Source organism: Barbatula barbatula, assembly GCF_947034865.1.
Source record: "Barbatula barbatula genome assembly, chromosome: 1".
NCBI classification, from domain to species: domain Eukaryota; kingdom Metazoa; phylum Chordata; class Actinopteri; order Cypriniformes; family Nemacheilidae; genus Barbatula; species Barbatula barbatula.
In genome coordinates this window covers 27,601,039-27,623,531 of record NC_136766.1, presented here as the reverse complement: position 1 = coordinate 27,623,531, position 22,493 = coordinate 27,601,039, and the positions used below count along the sequence as shown (strand labels likewise).

Below are 22,493 nucleotides of genomic sequence, written 5' to 3'. Positions count from 1 at the left end.
ATAGACTGCAACTCAACTGATTATCAAGGGACAGAAAGTGAGCAAAGAGTAAAAAAACACTGGAATGACATGGACAATGTCAACAATGTCTTCACAAATTTTCTGTGCTTTGAAAGTCAGTTGCATTGTAGTCTACGGGGTAGTCAGAAAGCTCCCAGACCTCTTCAAAACCATCTTAATTTGTGTTCCAAAGATGAACGGATGTCCTAGGTTTGTTGAACGATTTGAGGATGAGTAATTCATGGCAGTTTTTTTTTGGCAGAGCATCCCTTTATGGAGTCCTGGCCAAATTTTTTGACTAGGAGTATACAGCTACAACATATTACTAAAAGAACAGATCAATGAATAATAATAACAGATACAATTGTAGTCAATGTATTCCATATTTTCTATGAGCCTTTTGATTTTCTATGCATTGTGTGCATATTTGAATAAAACTCAAATTTCCTGATATGGTGTAGTTTGCCTTTTTGCCAAATTATTTTGTACAATAAACATGAAAAGTATAGAGTTTTGTCTATTTTGTCCACGAATTTTGATGATTTCATTTAATGTTAGGGGGCATTAAAAGCAAGAATTTCTAGTGTGTACACTGTGCACTTTCTAAGTAACTAAACAAGATTGAGGCCGAAATGTTTCGAGTAAAGGCCCTCTTATAGTTCCTCTTACCTCATTCTTGTTTACGGAACAGGAGGTGTTCAGTTCTTGACTTGCACCAGAGGACAGGGAACCCTGAGACTCTCTCCAGCCATTACAATCTGTCCACACATATGAATAATCACAACATAGCAAATGCAATATGGTGATACACATTAAAAACAGATTTTATATCAACAAAACATGTATAACTACTAAAATATTTGATTGTTAAAAAACTTTTCAAGGGTTTACGGGCAAATCAACAACAACTTTCTTCTCCACACTTGATACAAATATTATATTTTTTAACATCCATTGTTAACAAGAACGTACATATTGTCGGCTTATTCAGCTCTACGGGGCACTCTACAAGCATGCGCTTTGACGCATAAGTATCATTATTGCTAATAAGATATTGGATACTTACTGTTAGATAAATCAGGGGCATCTCTTTTCTTTTGTCCTTTTCCAATACTTGGATATCTGTACCATGAGAAAAAGCCGTTTTTCTTATCGGAATGTTTCTCTCTGAGGTCATCACTTGACCTGCCTGTTTTGGGTCTCCTGTTTTCCTGTAACACATGATATTGCATTAAAATCCAATGCGGTTAGAGTAAGAGTCACGTTATGCGAGATTACATAATTATGTAATTATGTAATCTAAACGGTAACCCTTTACAATAAGGTGCTATTTGTTAACAATTACGGTCGGTTCACACATACTCTGTGTGCAGTGCGTAGTGTTTCACGTGCCCATATTAACGATTTAGATCATCACACAGCACTCGGATACGGTGCGGTCTGTCTGTTATAGATGGGGTACAGTACGTCAATGCAGCGATCCTTTACGCATCGAGTTAACCTTTTTAAAAACTTACGTTGTGATTAATCATCGGAAGCACCCATTGTGACTGAATCACACAGAAGACGCAGACCGCTAGTGCGCTACAAACGTAGTATTTCTGAAAGCACAATGGCGCATGACGGATCTGTACTGCACACATGTTGCTCTACGCACCGCACCCCATACGCACTTGCACACGGAGTATGTGTGAATCCGGCATTAGTTAATGCATTAGCTAACATGAACTAACAATGAACAATACTTCTATAGCATTTATTAATATTAATTCATGTTAATTTCAGCATTTAGTAACGTTGTCACTGTTAACATTAGTAAATGCACCATGAACTAACACAAATAACTGTTGACATGAACTAACATTGACAAGGATTTATAAATGCTGAAAAACTAAATTGTTCGTTGTCACCTAATGTTAGTTAATACATTTAACTAATAGCACCTTATTGAAAAGTGTAACCATCTAAACGACTGAAAAAATGGATCATAAAGAATTATTTTTGTACATATCATGCCAACTGATTCTTATAACCATCACAAACTTTTAGTACTGCAACAACGCTTGCACCTTTTTAGGTGTGGAGAACGTGGAACGGTCAGAGGTGAAGCTGTGTTTAAAGGGGGCAGGGCTACATGGGATCGGACAGGGGTCAGGGAGAGGTCGTCCCTCTACATCAGCCAGCATGCATTCCTGGTAAAGAGTGGACTTCAGGAACCGAGCATAACTGTCCATCTTCATCAGATTGAATATCTGGAGGGGGAAAGCGAAGGTTTTACAATTACTTTGAGTTGCCCTGTCAAATAATGGGATTTTTTATGCCTGTCTGAGTACATGTTTGTGTATTGGTTTGTGGATATGCTGACCTGCAGTTGTGGCTGTTTGAACATGTGAGGCTGTGGAGCTGTCAGGACATCATCTGCAAGTTGAGCCTGACTATCAATGTTCACCGGCATAGTAGCTTTACTTGAGAGATAGCAATTGTAGATGTCTTTGGCCTTGTAAGATAGCTGAAATAAGCAGCATTTTGCAACATAGATCATCAAAAGCATTTCTTTATTTAACTTAACAGTACAATATATGTTTATACTGTATATATCCACTACTACAGATTCCTAGTGCATTGGATAGTATAAAATAAACGTATATAAAATGAACACAGATACTAGTAGCCCAAACAAACTGAGGAATATAAGATTTAATTTCCTAATTTCTTTTCACGGTGCTCTGAAATCCTTAATTCTGATTGGTCGGCTGCAACATTTCGAGGTATGTTATTCACAGATAACGATGTTTAAAACTAATAACACAGGGACATCTGTGACACCTGGGCCTAAAATGATTTACTTAAAAATAATATACAGTAATTCATTGATTTTAATATATAATTCAATAATTCAAATAATTCAAATCAATTTACTCATGTGGAAAGATGTGTAATGTCCATCCAGCTGGTTGTCTTCAGAGAGTAAATTCTGACAATTTAATCAGGAATCAGATGCAAGAGGATTTACTTGTTGCCTGCGAGGACCAATGATATGTAGTCAGAGCAAGGCTCTGTGCTTTAGCCGATTCGCCTACGATACAGTTGCATGTGTTTTCATAAAGATCATGAACTACCCTAATACAGTTGAGTAATTGTTTGAATTTGATCAATTTCGATTCTGCTTATCGATTCCAATTCTTATCAATTCCCAGTTTCAATTCCAAAGTTGTAACAATGAAGTAAAACATTTTGAGTGCTTCTCCACCATCGCGGCGAACTGTTCTAAGCACAGTCTGAAACAGTTATCGGTTACAGTTATGTTTCCACGTGAGCCTGGTTCGACAAGGCACGATTACAAACTGTTCTCAGCTCTGAAATTTGAATAATGAATGTGCAGAGAACCAGTTTAGCTCAGTCTCTTGTGTTACCAAGGCAGCAAGGGACGCATTTGTGTTAACATTCTAAACATTTTCGTTTATCAGCCCTGTGGTGGAAAATGAAACCATTTACATACCGGCTGGCATGGATCGGCACGGAGTGGAAACATTAAACAACAAGACCGATTCGGCGCGATGGTGGAAAAGCGCTCTTAGATGTGAATCTGTATGGTCATTTAGCCAGCTTATTGACTGGTTTACAACAAAAAAATACAGTATGAATTAGTAAGCAGTGTTTTTACACTAAAGTGAAAGTGACATAATTGCTTATGTATGGTAACGTACAGTATACTTGCAATGTGAACTATTTTTATGTATATAAAAACATAATAAGCATGGCAACCATGTTTTGTCGGATTTATTACCATTTGGATTACCATAGTTTAACAACAAAGATCATGGTTAAATATAGTTACTATAATGAAACTATGGTAAATGTATGGTTACTGCACTTTACCGCAAATACTATACAGTAGTTACTATGGTAAAATCTGTTTAATTTTAATAAGATGTCAAAGGCTTTTAATGAGATTTCATATATATTTCAGTCTGAAAATGTGCACAAAAGAGTTGATAAGCGGAATTGAAATAGTTTTTTATCTGATTTCAATTGCAGAATTTAGATTTTTGGGAATTTTGATTACCAACCCAATATCTCAGTGCTAAAAAAGTGTAAGACAGCAGTATGTAACACAGATCAAGCACTTTTATATGATGACGAAACTTTGAATATAGTGCAGAGAGGCTTTTATCCACCTCAGCACATATACTCCAGTCCGGAAACAGAGCCAATTCAGAGAGAAATAAAACACTGACTATGACTTCTGTGCCGAAAGGTTTAATATTATATTTAGAATTGTAGCATCATTTTCAACAGGATAATTGCATAGCATCCGTATAACTCAGGAAACTGTGCGTGTTGAGTAGTAGATTACCTTTTTTTTGTCATGTTCTGGAATTTGGCTAAAGGATTCACAGGCCTGCCAGAATAAAATGTTTTCCTCGCTAAACTCCTTTTTAAGAAACTCCTGTGGGAACATAAAACAATTATTATCTTTAATATTTTAAATACAGAGACCCTTCAGGTTTCACATACAGGTACACCCTTCAATAAAGATGAACCTTTTGGAAAGGAACGCAGGGTTCAACACTCTAGGACCAGAAATGCCCATCCCTGGCTCTTCTGATACTTACTGAAAAATAGCGGACCCCCACAGGATCCTGGAGCAGACGCTCAAAGCTGACAGCCCATAATGCAACGCGGCGTTCTGAAATGCGTCTATGGTTGGTGACACTGGGCAGACTGCCATTACTCTCCAGACTGCTCACACTGCTACTATCATGTCGCTCAACACCTCCACGTTCTGCAAAGAGAAAATATTTGCTGAAATCAGTAAGAAACTATTCAAGACCTTCCTGGACACAAGCTTTTTGAAATACTTGGATTTGTTTTGAGGTGAAAAGATTTTGCTACAGATTGATTACATTTACATTCATTCATTTAACAGAAGCTTTTATCCAAAGCAATTTACAATTTAGTAAATAAATAATTAGACTCAATGACTATGTTTTTCTTGTTTTTAGTTGTACTTATTATTTTTCAGGTCATTTTGGTTGTATAAACTTGTTCTCAACGATTAGTGTCATTTTTATTCAAACAATTAATTGTAAATCTTTTTGCCTATCTACAGAAAGGAGGGAGTTAAAAGGAATTTCGTTAAGAATGTGGCATCCTAGTAAGATACACAATTCACTAGACCAAAGATCGCTTGCACAATTATACCGGAATTGAGGGATAGGCACCATCAATTTGTCCATTTAAATGGGGAATCATCAAATCTAACGCAAGTAAATTATGGATTACCTCAGGGATCGGCTCTGGGACCCTTACTATTCTCCATATCCTTGGAAACTTTGTTAAAAAACATGAAATTAGCTTCCACTGCTATGCAGATGATACTCAGCTATATATCTCATCAAGACCAGATGATTCCTCCCAGCTATCCAAATTGGCAGAGTGCATCGAAGATATAAAACAATGGATGACCTGTAATTTCCTTCTTTTAAATTCTACTAAAACAGAAATATTACTTATCGGACCAAAGACGTAAACCGAATATTTGCATTATAACCTGCTAGTTGAAGGATGTACTGTTACTCCAACAAATACAGTACAAGATCTAGGCGTTATATTAGACAGCAACCTGTCATTTCGAAATCACATCTCAAATGTCACAAAAACAGTCTTTTTCCACCTTAGAAATGTTGCCAAATTACGAAATGCTCTATGTGTTGCTGACGCAGAGAAGCTTATTCATGCATTTGTGACTTCAAGACTTGACTACTGTAATGCACTACTTGGTGGCTGTCCAGCTTCATCAATAAACAAATTACAGTTAGTTCAGAATGCAGCTGCCAGAGTTCTTACCAGGTCCAGAAACGGTTTAGCCCCTACCTAGCTAACAGAGCTTCTATCACACTACAACCAATCACACTCTCTAAAATCTCAAAACTCAGGACTTTTGATAACACCTAGAATAACTAAATCCACCAAAGGGGGTCGAGCTTTCTCATACGTAGCACCTTAACTCTGGAATAGCCTTCCCAACACTATTCGAGGATCAGACACGCTCGCCCAATTTAAATCTAGATTAAAGACACATCTTTTCAGCAAAGCATTTACTTAATTGCAAAATATGCAAAATAAACAACCGGGAGACTGCTGACATTAGAAATAATTGACAAGAATAATTTAACTTATTATATAAAACACCATGTAGTATGTTTTACCTTTTTTGTGTTTTTCGGTTTCTATTTTCTCCTGTAAAGCTGCTATGGAACAATGCACATTGTGAAAAGCGCTATATAAATAAAACTGAATTGAATTGAATGTATCTGTGTCATACAGAGTTGCATGCTGTATCACTGTATATGTAACATTTGTTTTCCATACTCTATGCAAGTCCAGATATATCTCAAAACTCCTGGGACCTGGGACACACTAGACCAGACCAAAAGTTGCTGAAATCAAGAGTCAAGAGGTCAACTGAATGAAACAAAAAACACTGTTATGCCGACTTCTTATTGTCATGTTTTCTTCAGTGATCGTGTTTGCAGCAGGCAGCATCATAAATGACTTAATCATCATCTCAATACCTAATTATCTCATCCTGATGATGGTCATCTTGTTAAAAAATTAGTTGGAAGTATGATGACGTAGTATTTCTGTGCGTAATACACTCCCCCAGCACACACATTTTATTGGGCAATTCGCCCCGAAAAGCACAGAAAGGTGAAAGAGCCCGCCCACGCGCCAACCGACGAGCATAGGAAGACCCGCCTACCATCAAGATTGTATGGTGAGAGCAGTGGGCCTGAGGCATACTTTTGCGATAGGGAGAGAAGTTTGAGGTGTGTTTGTTTGTTCACGGCATTTCAGTGATGAATGTAATATAAACGGTGGATATAATGTTGGATTTGTAGATCCTTTGAAACTGATAGGTGGCGCAGTAATCTGTGTTTTGTTTTGTGTCACAATCAGTGTGTACATGCATAATGTAAAAAACACGAAGGGATTAATGCGATAATGTGTTGCTTGCTCGTGCTGTAGTTCCATCGCACTCTCCCCACTAGTCCCACCTCTAGTAGCTCGTGTTTTTCCGGAAATAATCTTACAGCTGTATCTGTCTTTTATAAATTTGATCAAACTACATACTCAACGTATGCAATACTAAACTTTTGTGACCCCAGTTTAACTTCCAGTACACATTCACAAACAATAGAGTGCCTGAAGATTATTTCTGATAACAATCAAGAGAAACTGAGAAGAGCCGTTACTTAGCTAAACTTAATCATGCACACTGGTCCTTTAAGACAAATTCGACATCACAAATAGGGCTGTACAATAAATCGCAAATAAACTGCACATGATTTGTTGTCTGCATTTATTTTTGCGCAGCTTGTCAGTAAAGTACGGTTAAATGCTGCTGCATCTTAAAGCCAGAGGGCGCCCTTGTACATAAGTAGTATCATAACGCAGTAGTTCCAAGAAATCTTTCTATCACAGTTCTTCAAGCCTCCTCAACTTCCCATGAAAAATAATCGCAGACTTTGCAATATCATAATCATGCTAGACAGGTCGATTTACACAATATTTAATGTTAATCGCAATTTATTGTGCAACCCAATAAAAAAATAGACCACAAAATAAAATGTTAGAAAAGAGATAATTTGTATCATAATTGCAATATATACTGTAAGGCTCATTCTGTTAAGAACCTTCTAAAACATTTAATTCAGTTTGGTAAAAATGGTTAAAACAGAGTACTCACCCCTGCCTGAAGCAGCCGACTGAAAGAGAAGAAAAAATGACATAAATGAGCCATTGCCATCCTGAGAAAGAGGAGAGGAAAGCAAGGAATGAGGCGACTGAAAAGGGGACAGTGGTACAGTTGCTGAGCTGGGGAAAATGCCAGCAGACATCTCAGCATTCTGTCTCATTCTAACTGGATGTGGGTTGTGTTTGTTAGGAGGGGAGGACTTTATATATGTTTGTTGATGTAGCTGTGTGTAGTAACACACAGCTGTTCACACCTCTGCCATAGTTACCACCCATACACAGAAACATACATTTTTGAAGTTATAGTAGAGAGTACTTCTCAAAGATGCAATAGTTTCCCCGCTCATCTAATCTATTGCTACAGCACTCACAGAAACTTGTTACAAGAATTTGTAAGTATATAGGATTTCATCACATTTCAATTTTCAATGTTAACTACAAACTGACCAAGGTCTCATATACCATCCAGGCAAAACCAAATATGCTAATCTAATATATGGACGCTGACCATGGTAAAATGTATAATCTTATATCTGATTTGATTAGATATATGCATCAACATCACAGGAATCAGACGTGAGTGTTTTAGTAGGAAGGGAGCAAAGCACATGGACAAACACATTCTGTTTGTTCAGTGGGAGGAAGTGTGAGGGAATGTGACACAGAAGAACAGATTTGCGTGAGTGAATACAACTTAAAGAGGGAGATCAATAAAGGAATTATATGAAACAAAAGCTTTACTGATGAACACAGTAATAAAATTAACATGAACCTAGGGAGGATGTTTAGGATACGTTTAAAATGTTTATGATGAGTGGCCTTCAAAATGATCAAATATTGATCACAAAACAAAAATCAAAACCAGTGGCATTCATTTTCAAGAAACCCAAAGACAGCATCGAATGCTTTTCAATCAAAACAGTTTACAAAACCTGTTGGGTTTGGATAAAATAAATATATATTTGGATAGTGTCTGGTTGTCAATTTAGTGCACTATACTTAATTTGCTGCATTATCAACACAATTAATGGGGTGCAATTTATCTATTCAAATATCAAAAGACTGATGAATAGCCAATGGCCGGGGCATTTTATTCATTTGCCTATGGCTCTGGCCATTGATATCTAAAGTACTAAGTATGGAAATGTTTGTGAGGATCTATGAGGAAAAACTTAAGATTATAAAATCTGGTAACACTTTACAATAAGGGTGTATTTGTTAAGATTTGTTAACGCATTAACTAACACGAACTACCAAAAATGTTACTTAATATCTATACAATTGGTCAGGTAAGTTCATGGTGCATTAACTAATGTAAGCAGTTTCAACTTTTGATTTAAAAAAAAATGTAACGCTGAAATGAACATGAACTAAGATTCCCAAATGATGTAGAAGTTTTGCTCATTGTTAGTTCATTTTAGCTAATGCCATAACTACTTACAAAGATGCAAAACCCTCTAAATGCATCAGGCGGATTTTTCATTTAATTGAGCATTTTTCATCAGGCTCCATTACTTTCACAAATACCAGATATTTCAGACCAGGCAGAGTGTGGTATACAGCGGGTTGTGAAGCTAAATTATTTGAGTATCATATACCATGTGCAGAGCATTCACTCAACATCATAATCTCATTTTTGACGGAGGGTTTTGCATCTGAACTCTGTAAATACAGCCTTATTGTAAAGTGTTAGCATAAATATTACAATGCATGAATTTAAAATTGCAAATATAAAGTGCTTGAGTAAACAACCAACACATGTCTACCTGCAAAAAAGAAACAACCATACCAATCTCCATATGATTCAATATAGAGCACAAATATTTAATAACCTACAAATATGTTAGCATCCTTGAGACAAATAGAAACCCTGCAAAATACTCCTTTACAATGTAGGTCTATTTGCCACCATATCAGTCCAAGAATACTTTGAGGCCTTCAAAAACCACAAACCTCTATGAAGCCACTTCAAAGTGTAAACGTGCCTTAAAATGGTGACCTGTACAGGCACTCTTATATTATTCTGTAAACATGCTCATAGTAAGCTAAAGAGTGACCATAACGAATCTGACTGAATCAAACTGGACTCCATTAATATAATTTGGGGTCAATCACTATAATAATCTCAAAGATCTCAAAGCTCCCAGTTCAAAAGTCCACAATTCCTTAAATATTGTACAGCTTCTAATTCCTTATAAGACAAGAAGTGATTCATTGAATGGTTTCAACTGAAGGATAAAGTCAATAATGGAAAACAGAGAGAGAAAAGAAAATAACTAAATCTGAAGTTACAATATGGTAAAGACCAACACCCTGGTGTATATGGTCTTAATACTATGGCAACAGTTCATCTTGGATCAAAGAGTGAGCCACCACTGACCACCATGACAAATGTCTCAGGCAGGGGTGGTCTAAATATATCGAACGGTCTCATAAGCAAACGTGTTATTACACAAGGGTTTTACAGCAGTAAAATCTGGTAAGCATACAGTGTGGCAAGATTCAGGGGTGTTTGTCTGCCTTGATGGAATAGTTTACAAATGCATGCCTCAATGGAAAATTTGAGAATCAAAACCAAAAAAGAGCATTTATGGATATAAAGAGTAGATGAGGTAATATCTTAGTTTAGAAAATAAACATGTTTAGCCTGTAACTAGAACAGCACAAGGAAAATGTACATTGCATGTCATTAAATCATAATTTAAAAAGTAGATCTCTATTCCTTTCGACTAATTTTAGCCCAAATATTTATCCCAGCATGTGCCTGTGTGTCAATGCAAAACTAGATTTTTACTTAACTGTTGATAAAGTTCAATTTTTAAAAGCACCAAATGGTGGATGCCAGAGCACCATTGTCCACCACAATTCTAGAGCGTTGCTACGGTAAGCACATTGCTATGTGGATGCTTGGACTGACACGAGACAACTGAAACACAAGGGCTTAAATACACTGATAACCAACAAGGCACACCTGGGAGAAAATCAACAGGGGACCAATGAACAAAAGGACTACAACACAGGAAACAGGAAGTGACAAAGTACAAACTTGGATGCCTTGGAATGTGCAGCATTATTTGATATGTTGAGGTAGTCGTATAGCCGTTCCTGTGACACTAACGCGAAATGAAGACTTTGATGTAAATGTTTACACTGTGTGGATCATCCCTTATCTCCCATCTAGTGGATTACCCGTCATTCAGTATGTAGGACATAATAAATGTGAGAACAAGTGGCTGATATGAGGCATCACTTCCGCAGCTCTGAAAGTGAAGGGGGCAGTCAGCAGAGTTGAAGGCGAGAACTAGAGGCAGAGCTGATGGAACTGGAGGCGGAAACCAGAGTGGAGTTAGCAGATCTGAAGGCGAGAACCAGAGCAGGACCAGAGACAGAGCTGACTGAGTTGAAGGGGGAGCCCATGGGGGTAAAGGCAGAGCAGAGGGCGGTGACAAGAACAGAGGCAGAGCAGGCAGAGTGGGTGAAATAGACTTTCTAGCAGGCGGCGGTCTGGGTGGAGCTCTGGTGGCTTTGGCGGAAAAGACTCTTGGGCCCAATCCCATTTCTACCACTTTCCCCTACACTTTTCCCTACCCATTTATTTAACACGTTCACGTGAAGGGGTAGGGGTGTCTCGATTCTCTCTTGATTGGAGGGGTAAGGGCCATATAGCCCTTCAAATTAAGATTTTTCAGGACCTCGCTTCAAACGAAGGCGAGTATAATGTAAGCCTTTATTTAGGCTTTAATAAGGACAACAAATAATCAACTTGTTTAAATTTAGTTTACAGTTGTTTTCAGTTTTTTTGTCTGAAATACTTAAAATGGTTTTAAAAATTTGAAAAATTTTACTGACATAACTCTTTACTGATTGCACGATAGACTACAGAATTCAGTCACGAACCTGCGAAGAGACTGGGTTGTCTGTTCGCATTTGCCCTCCGATTCCCGGCCCGGACAGAGGGAAATATCCATGGAATGAGATTTCAAACACTGGGTTAATCAAAATGCGCTCCGCTTTCGGAACTTGGAACTTGACTCGGGAACGGATTCTTGGGCTTGACTTGACTCGGAATACACTGAGAACTAACAAGGTAACAAGACACACTTGGGAGCAAATCAACAGGGGACGAATGAACAAAAGCACTACAGCAGACTACACAGGAAACAGGAAGTGACAAAGTACAAACTTAAAGTCCACATCAAACAAGGGAAACACAAACGGATACGTGAAACTAACTCAGTTGGCTGGATTTGATTGTTGACAATTTCGCATGATCTTGGATTGTTCGGTTCTTCGCTCATGCTGACTTGCTGTCATAGCAACAGGTACATTAAACCTGCCGGGGAACAGTCTTATTTCATGTTAACAAGATTAGATTGTGGCAATAAGCAGTTTTGTCAGCTTCATTTCATAAAAAAGCTACTTGTTGTGCAATGTGCATGATTAATAGAAAGAAATAGCTTTCCAAATGTAAAACGTAATTAGCGTAATGTTTTGCTTTTAGAACAATATTGTTGGAGATATTAACAATACTCATTAATTGAAAGTCATAAGCAGCAGAAACAGTGCATGGCTAGATAAGATGCAGGATGTTTAATAGAAAGTTCAGTCTATCATTTGCAAAGTATACAAGGCACTCAAAAATGTCCTGGTAATTTGTAGTATTTCAGTCTGGGTGGAGTTTCATTCTATTGAGTTTCTTCCACAAATATTTCATATTTGCAGGTAAACTGTTATATTTATTTTAATATTTCAGATAAGTAACAGCATATTAAGCAAAATCTAAAAGGAATTGAAACAATAAGTAAAATGAAGCTGACTGATTACAATCTACTAGATGGTGTGTGACTTATTGTGCACTTATCCCCAGCTCTGAAGCAAAATGGAAAATGAAAAAAAACATTTATGTGCCTAACTGAACTGCATTTTTCCAACAACTCTAACAACACTGAGCTTCATAAGAAAAAACTTTTGAAATACCATTTTTACTATTCTTGAAGTAGTTCACTATCAAATGTAAATTTCATCATAACTCACTCACCCACATGTCAAACAAGCCTTCCGTGTGTTTATTTCTTTTGATGCTACATGGATGCACTCTGAGGCATCTATTTATGGATAAAAAGTATTAAAATTATGTTTTCTTGGAAAATCGCTTTTTACTTTATACTTTTATTTTATTTTTAATCTCCATGTATAACAGGCAGGTGTCTATGGAATGAGTTTGCGGACTATATTAAAAAGGAATTGCAAACTGCATTTGCATTTTTTTTTGTAAACAATTGTGACATAATTTTAATGCAAATGCAAACCGTTGGAAGCATTCCTGACATTTTAGGTTTTAGGTTAAGGTTTTACAATTTGCCATAATCCTAAAGCAGCAGCAGAAAAATATGGACGTAAAAGCCAATAGCGGCATTGCTGTTCACTTGTTCTTCTATCAATAAATGCTGCCTTTCCAAACAGCGTCAGTTCAGTCAGTGAACTGTCTCAGACAATTTAATATAGAATACACATCGAAGAACCGAATTAGCCAGATCATAATTAGTGCGATTGATTTGATCTCGGATGTGTCATTTGATCTTGTATGTAGTAGACCAAATGTAGTGGATGGTTTCTCACTTGAACTTCTGTAACACAATGTAAAAAAAAATTAAAGTTGTTTTTCGCATAACACTGAGCTCAAAAGGGGGCAAAAGTGGATCTTTAGAGAAACCTTACAAATTCTGACAAATGGTTGGCTGGAAAATAACACTTGCCATACGGTATCCAGTCAGCAAACAAGTTGAAATATCTCTTTAATATGCCACAAAGTGCCTCAAGCTAAACTTTAGGATGTCTTTTAAACAATTTATTTCATGAACCTTGCACACTTGATCTTTATGAACGCTCATTGGCATCGATGTAAACACGACGGGTTTCGATCTGGAAGCTCGGTGTTGCTTCCAGGAGGAACATGCGTCTCTCGGAAATCCTGTAGAATTTGCTAAATCAGAAAACGACTTCAAATCTGCTGAAGTGCTTCTTGTTAAGTGTGCGATATGCATCAGACGTTCAGCCAACAGTCCAAGGGCATGAGGCTGAGACTAATGACATCGTGGCCCCTTTGTGTGGCATGAGTTACACGGCAAAGTTTTATACTTTTGTTTAGGAACAGTTGATATTGATTCCAAACACAAACAGGAGTCCGTTGTGTTTTCAGGCATTCACAATCTACTTTCTTGTGAAGTCTATAGACAAACACTCTCTTCTTGTATATCTTCATACCTTCATTGACCACAACTGCATTTGTGGTAAAAGCTCCTGTCTGTATTTCCAGCGTCTGTGTTACGTAAGATGACAACTATAATATCAAATTATGATAGGCTTTGATTAGGATTTATTTGTAACACACATAGCCATCTATTTTCATTTAGTCTTTACCATTCGTGCTTATTTTCTGACACATTAGGTTTTTTCTTTTGGATGTTTGATGAACTTGCACCAAAATGTCCTCTTTACTTATTTTGAAGAAGACCAAAACCAAAGCACACCATCTTCTAGCTACTGTTTAAAACACGATTACAGAAGACAAGCACAGGGTCTAAAAAAAACCTGGCTTGTCATAGCACGTTTCAACTGAAGTTACTACAGTGCATGCGGACAAAGAAGAATCAAAGCAAGCGAGTGAGTATAAAGTGAGTACAAACATCCAAACGCACAACTGTGGAAACAACGGAGTGTGAAACGACGATGTCTCAAGTGCAGCTGAGCCCAAGGGTGCCGGCTACAGCTGCTCGCTGTAGGAGTGCAGGAATTGAATAAAACAGCTAATGAATAAAACAGCTAATGAGTTAAAAAGCTGATCTAACCCAGTCCAATCATTTGGCACTGGAAACAAAACACACATGAAAACTGAGAGAGCGGATGCGGTTGTGGCATAACTCACCATTCTTAGAAGACATTTTTTCCGAAAGGATAGTCTTTTTATGATGCTCATTTTCGAGATGTAACTTGTCTTTGTCTGGGAATTTTGGAACCACTATGTGTGCGTGTGTGGTGTATGAATGCATACCTGAAGATTCTCCACCTAGGATGAGAGAAAAAGTCTTGTCGGTACATGTCTATTTCCCCCCCATCTTATGACAGTACATAAGAAACTAAAAAACTTTTGTCTATAATCGGTCACATGTGGCACAAATTGTGTCAAAATTGTGTCGTCCTTCACCCCTTCTTAATATCTGCTCTGTGGTTAGTCTACTTTATGCTGTTTGAGATTGTTTTGAGATCTGTCTGTCTTTAGATAAATTTAGATTCATTTGTATTTGTCTTGCTGGTCATTCTGGGTGGGCCGTTCCCAGACTGAAGCTACAAGGGAAGCGTGACCATATTAGAGGGTCTTTTTCCTCATTTTGGTATCAAAACAGCTTCAAACTGTTTGAAACCTAAACCTCACACAAATGCACGAAAACGATCCACAATTGCATGCGAGAAATGTGCACACAAGAACATACTAATGCACACAAAAGATCCCCATGTGGGCACGAGAACTTGCATATGCGCGCAGGAGATGAACATACACAGAAAATACCCACATCAGAATGCAAATGATTATCCTCTCACAATACAACCCACGGATACTATATACATCTTAATCATCTAAAATAAATATTTTCCTCTCTGGCAGACACCAAACCCGCCTGAAAATAACATCAGAGACCTTGAAGGAGACTTCCTTTGAGCTCGACAGAGGAAGGGCAGAGCCTGATAAGAGGGTTTCACAAAATGTGTCTAAAAACTGTATATCAACTCTTTGTGATACTAAGACACAATTCTTGGCTGTAAAAAAAAACAGAAAATAAATAAAAAAGACGCTAACATCTCAAGGAAACCACATGATTGTAGTGAGGGATGAAAACAATACCAGAAAGATGCAACATTGCAACCACAAAATGTTATCTTTGCCCAACCATGAAAATTAAACAATAGTTTCTGAAAACTGTGCATGTGGAGGACTGTCCTTGATGTAATGATTAGGGAATGTGCTGACCTGGTTCTTGGCCAAAACAATGTCTGGATCTTTTCCAGATCAAAATGATATTGCATTCATTTATGAGGTCACAACCAGTGTATACTGTCAGGATGTTTTGGCCTCTGGACACATCATCCTACAATACACCACAGTGCAATGTAGTATCTAACCTAAGATACAGTATATAGTAACAATAATGCTCCTGATTTTCATTGATGTTTTATGTGTTTCATGCTATTAGTTGCCACATGTCACTGTCCTGCGTGAGCGCTGTTAAATTGGTTGTAAATCCGTTTTTGTTGAAACCAGTGAAAGTCAATCTTGTGTATCAAGGTTATATATATATTTTTTTTGTTATATGTTATATGGTACGGACTTTGTTGCTGGCCATTTACGTAAGACTTACTTCCATTAACGTTTCGTTTGGTTTTCTGTAATCTGCTTTTGCTTTTTCAGTTCAAATTGCTTAGTGATAAGGAAGAAAACTAGAGTGATGCTTTCCTGTACAAAACTCTTTCTAAGTGGCTGCCAGGGGGCTATACATTTGCTACAAGTGATTCAGGCATTTCTATTTTCGAGTATGTTGGGGCTTTGGGCTTACTAGACCAAGTCAAAAGAGCCATTTGCCTTTATGATAATTGGGTCTGTAGATATAGTTCAGCCCCCTCTTTCAAAAAAGTAAAGTAACTGTTAAAAAAACAACCAAGCGAGTTACACACCAAGGTTAAATACTTTATGTTAAGTTTAATACTAGTTAAGTACAGTTAGTATTAACAGCTGTTTGAGTCCTAGCCTACATCCCTTATAATAATGGTGCAGGATTTGATAGTAGTTTGTGAAGTAATTGAATTGTAATTGTAATTGCAATGTAAATCATTCTCAGACACAAATTCCCAACGGGGGCATATCTGCAAGTATTTAAAAATGGCAACATTACCATCTGGAATACAGGATAAACATAGCTCCATCTATTTTGGGGTGAGTCCTAGAGGTAAAGCATCCATCATCATCTAAGCGTAACACATGACCCCACCCAAGCACACTTTCAAACGGTATCACTTTCCTCACACTCTTTGTACTTAACCAGTGGTTTTCAAACGGAAACCTAACACTCATAATTACATAGGCGCAGATCTCTTTCCTAACAAAAATAGTTTGATGTTACCAAAAACACCCAACCAAGTGGTTTCTATCCATGGGGTAAAGTGTTTGTCTCAGACAGCTTGGCAAGATGGGAATGCAGGAAAGAGCTACATAAAAATGGTTCTTCAGTGTTTCAGTGGTTCTTTGCAGCAACCATGTTGATAAACCTTTCTTCGTTTATATATTTTTTTAAATGATGTAACATTAGAGGTCCCTTCCGAACTATAAAGGTTACCTTTAAGAAATCATTGTACATTTAAGATAATAGCTATCAGTCCCCACCACAACTATAATGAAATTGAAAGCATTTTTCCAAGCTGATGAACGAAAAAACTATTCGAATTTAAAAGGAAACTCCACCCAAAAATGAAAATTCTGTCACAAATGACTTACCTTCTAGTTGTTCATAAATTTCTTTGTTTGGTTGAACACAAATGAAAAGATTTGGATGAATGTTAGCAACTGACAATTCTGGGGCATCAATGACTACCATAGTATGAATACAATGGTAGTCAAATGTTCCCCAGAACTGTTTGCTTTCCCAAATTCCTCAAAATATCTTTTGTGTTCAACAGACAAAAATGTTAAATAATGCTAGTGAATAAGGCCCCAGATTTGTCAGTTGCTAACATTCTTCCAAATATCTTCCTTTATGTTCAACCGAAAGAGATTTATTACTATTACAGGTTTGGAACAACTAGACGAACTAGATTTTTGGGAGGAGTATCCCTTTAAAATGTGGAACTACATTTTAAAATAAACCTAACATTATCCTCAGTTGGTCTGAACGCTAATACGGTAATCATTAAGGTTTTCGTTCATAGTTACAATTCTTGGGCCTTAAATTGTTTTTTGAAACTGGAACCCTTTATTAAGACTGTTTGAGGCACCACAGTACAATCTTTTAAAGATACCTTTGGTATCTTTAATTACCTTTGGACGAAAAATAAAAACTGGGGTAATCGCGTATACATACAGAGTATAAGCTTCCATCAGGCACTTAAATGTAAATGTCAGAGGGCCGCATCCCATTACATACGTGTCAGCTCATAAATTACTGATACACAGAATGATGATTTAATTGGCTAATTATAAGGGTAATTAATGGAGATAAATTACTACTAATGACTTCCTACTTGTCTCGGGGTAGATTTGCACAAACAGGCAAAGACCTGAGTGAGAAAACTATCCTACTACATTCAAACTTACACTCTCAAATACAGACAAAGGCAATTTATACATCTTACCAATTGCTTTGGTTTATTCATCTAAAACAGTCACTACTGAGCAACAATGATCACCCATGGTACACCTGAGCCAGACACTCCTCAAAAGCTTTCATTGGATTATTTATTGTGGTACTGTGAGATGCACCAGCTCTTTGATGGGGGAAAGGGGTGTGGAGAGGCAGGTGGAAATTATGAATGCAGATGGAGGCAGATGGAGGCCAGGGTGAGCAGGGAGTTGGCCTTGAAGCTAATTTTGCTCTGATCAGGAACAAGACTAATTGTTTCCATGCACGCACACAGACAAGCACTTTATTCATAGAAAACATCTCGCATACATTTATCAACTACCTGGTGGTATTTAGAGACCAGCACTGATTTGAAAAACAGGATCAGGACAATCCATATTCAGGTCAAAGGGAGCATTTCCTTTAAAGTTTGACAGCGTCATATAGCTTTTGGTTTTGGGTTACCAGACCTGGGAAGCCACGTGAAGCCATGTGTCTACATAAAAAGCTTTAGCCCTTAGCAGAACAGGTGGCCAGAAATGCAACAATATCAAATCATATACAGATCATCGCAAGGAGTCCGTTTTGATTGCAGTAATATACCGAGTCATAACATTGACCTCAAAGATACACACACTAAACACTGCTATGTTATTGAACAAAGAAAAACAAACAGAAACAACCATTTGAATGATAAATGAGAATATGCTATACACGTTAAACAATGACGGGCAGGGTGTGTAAAAGTAAAGACACTTTACTAGACAGAAAGCCTAAATCTAAACTCTTTTGACTAACACAAAGGAACAAAAAGAAACTTGACTCCGGCTGAGATATTTTCATCTGCCCTGGCTGCGATCACTTGCACTTCAAAACTGTAAAAAATGTACACCTTAACAGATTGAAGAATTTCTCCACACAGATCAAAACATTCCAATGCGAGACCACGCGTGTTCTTGATGACGTGCAACTAAATCAATCTACAAAACGGAATGTAGATATGATACATACACTTATATGAACAAATCCCCGCATGCACAGTTTTACTCAAAACAGATGCAATAACAGCGGAGGGAAACTTACTGAAGCAGACTGAAGAGTTAAAGTCGGCTCCATCTGTAAGTATTATTAGTCCTCAATGCTCCTTTAAACACCCGAGGTAAATAAACATTTTCATTCAGCCACACACTCTGAGTTCACAGGGTAAATTGAAGTGAGAAAGCCTTTGTACTGGTGTTCCAGCCCTGTCTCTGCCTTTACTCGCTGTCTAGCTCTTTTTCCTTCTCATTTCACTCGCTGTCTCAGATAGATTTCTCCTCCCACTAATTCCACTAACAATAAACCAACATTGCCTCAGTGCTGCAGAAACATCTGTGATGGCACTGATTTGGAAGGCGACGTAGTCAAATGGGACTGGTTTTGTAAGGCGACGTGTATTGACGTTGAAGCATTGACTTTCTTATTCGCATCATGTTTCAAGTAAAGTAACAAAGAATAAATATTCTTGCTTTTATGCTGCCTAATTCTGACATCTAAATAAATAAAGCAAAAAACACCTGACCAAAAGAGAACATAAACAGATGGATCTCACTGGGTGTATTTCCATCACCCTTTTCTAAGTACAAGTATAAAATAATAACATTTCTAATTGTATTAGCATAATAGTGCATCCCTGTACTCACACAAAATGGCCGCACGCAGGCTCCACCGATCTCAGCTTTTGAAACTCATTGGTTCTTTCATAACTTGTGACAAAGAGAACCAATGACATTCAAAAGCTGAGATCTGCTGAGCCAGAGTGTGGCAGTTCTGAGAATGTTCTGTGATGTTTACATCCAAAAACTAAACAAGCTCAAAATACGAATCATTTAATGCTTATTTACTTTTATGATGGCCATTACAATGCTAGAAAAAGCCAGGAGTATCATTACTCCAGTTGTGGTCGGCTTAAGAAAGGTTTGACATGTACACTTAAGATGGCATTAGGCTGGGTAAATTGTGGCAACAATTACATTTTTGTTTGTAACTATTCTTTCAAGCCTGACCAGTGCAGACTGACAAGTTCAAGCATGCATTATTGCTTACGGACTCTTCTTGAATACAAAGAACAAAACCTAAATAAGAGCTCTGGGGATTGTGCAGTATTTGATGACTAAGATGACATGTTCAGTACATTTTACATTAAACTCATATTTGTAAAAATGATAACAATAGCTGTATATGCTATTCTAGTATCACATACAAGTCTTCGTTCAATGACACTTTATCAGTCAGTAGTAGTGTGGCAGCAGAAATCTTCAATGCATTTGTTTGCTGGAAGCAGCATTGAGTCTTTTAATGCAGCCAAACTACTCTACAGCTTAAAACAAATTGGCTCAGTCCAGGGCTAATAGAGGTGGTGGATGAGGGATGGATGCTTTGCAAACACTATTTTTGGAAATGATCATACAGCTGTATCTGTCTTTTATTAATGTGATAAAACTAAAGTTTCTCTTATAGACATATACGTCTATAGTGGAGTTTTGGTTCCTTGCTACCGTTACTCACTGGGAAACTGCTGAATTATTTTAATCCATAAATATAAACAACTTCTGTTCAACAACACACATGCATGTTAACACATTTTAACAAATATTCTTTACACACATTTTGGTATTATTGCAAATTGCTCTGGTATATAGTAATTTTAGGCTCCCAGTCCCAATAACAATATTTAAAATTTAAATATACCTAAATTAAATATACGTCGATTGAATAATTTATAGTTTCTGATAATCCACTAACATCAGTGTACATTGCATAGTGAAAAACTTGCTTGTTAGTTTGAAACTGCCTGTTTACGTGATAATAACCCTGTAACCAATCAAGTTAACAGATTTGAGCCAAAGATATGTTAAGATGACACAAAGACTTGGCACAGAAACGATCCCTGCTCTTTCAGCTCGGCTTCTACAACACAAGCATGCGCTGCTCACACATCGAATGAGCCATCCATGTAGCTATAATCCAAGGTCTAACCTCACACGATTGAATGGAGGCAGGGACTAATTTGAAATGGAGCAAGGGTGTAGGGTTACATTCAAGTCATTTTAAGGCATGAAGAAATTATTGTCATGCAGTGGGACTTTAATGTGTCATCACTGTCAACTATTATATTTGGAATTTCTATTATATAAAAGCAAAACACTCCAAAATAATCAATCCGAAATACTATATTGGTAGAGTTTAGTAAAAGGATTGAGTATATAGAGATATATGGCCTGTCGTTTACTGGATGTTATTTGGCAAGAAAAAACATGCTGAGACCAGGCATTTTTCAACCAAATAAGCCTCTCCATTTCACATACCCTCCCTCTCTCTTGTGCGCCGTTGAACACCCTTTGAGTAAGCACCAACATGACTGATGCTCTCATAACCACACTTTCCAGTGAGCCTGACCACCAGAGGGGCATTAGGACTACAAAAAATGCATCAAGTTCCAGGAAAAAGGGAAATCTTACTCCTCTCAGATTCCCCATTTGGAAAGGTGACAAACCTTTTTTTACGGAATCAAAACTTACTTACTAGTTTATATCCATAAAAATGCAGTATAATGGTGTCCACAATAATGTTTAATGGCACAAATATACTCATCAGTCTGTTGAGTAAACGCAGTAGTTATCAACCTAGTAACAGCTTTGTTTTAGCAATGACTGGGTTTAGTGCAGGTTTAACAGAAGACAGGTGTAGCAATCCGGGTAACATGTAAACATCCACAGGTGAGTAAACATAGGACAGGTATCATCCACAGGTACGTATAATCCAAATAACAAGTAACATCCATGAGGTAATCAAGATAGGTCCAACTAGAGTACGGAACATAATACAACTAGACATGACAACGAACACAACCAAAGATATGGCATATAAAGTGTACAGGGGATGAGGATCAGGTGTGAGTGCAATCATGGTGATAATCGGGGCAAGGGATTATGGGAAAGTGTACTCTGTGAGTTTTTCCATAAAACAACCTTTTCATGGTCGCAACTCCCTGTAAACCCATTTAAAGAACGGGCGCCCCATACTGTACATTGAGGGTATACTCTTGAGATGAATCGGTCATATACAGGTAGTATTTGTGTCTTTGTATAGTTTATCTTTAGACATCAGCATAAGATAATGTGTAAAATATGTAAGATATAGTTTATATATTTACAAACGAATGTTCTATTGTGCTGTTCTGTATGTCTATGTCCTATTGCCCAGTTTTGGACAAATGGCGGCCGCGCTACCAAAGCGCTGCCTAGTGGCCATTTTCCAAAAAGCACCAGAGATGCACCTCTTGGTGTCTAGACTCTTTGCCATGCA

At 37.4% G+C, this 22,493-nt stretch overlaps 1 protein-coding gene across 3 annotated transcripts in view; it reads right to left on the bottom strand.

Moving 5' to 3' along the window:
- The window catches only part of rgs12a (regulator of G protein signaling 12a), a 44,840-nt gene that overhangs the window by 10,421 nt on the left and 11,926 nt on the right, over window positions 1-22,493 (bottom strand). For all 3 annotated transcript variants that reach the window (XM_079470589.1, XM_079470588.1, XM_079470590.1), the window contains exons 4-10: window positions 7,754-7,772; window positions 4,617-4,786; window positions 4,358-4,450; window positions 2,366-2,509; window positions 2,070-2,252; window positions 1,067-1,211; window positions 670-758 (exon numbers count right to left, since the gene is read on the bottom strand). In XM_079470589.1, coding sequence (XP_079326715.1) covers window positions 670-758; window positions 1,067-1,211; window positions 2,070-2,252; window positions 2,366-2,509; window positions 4,358-4,450; window positions 4,617-4,786; window positions 7,754-7,772 — 843 coding nt within the window. The remainder of the gene's footprint in view (window positions 1-669; window positions 759-1,066; window positions 1,212-2,069; window positions 2,253-2,365; window positions 2,510-4,357; window positions 4,451-4,616; window positions 4,787-7,753; window positions 7,773-22,493) is intronic.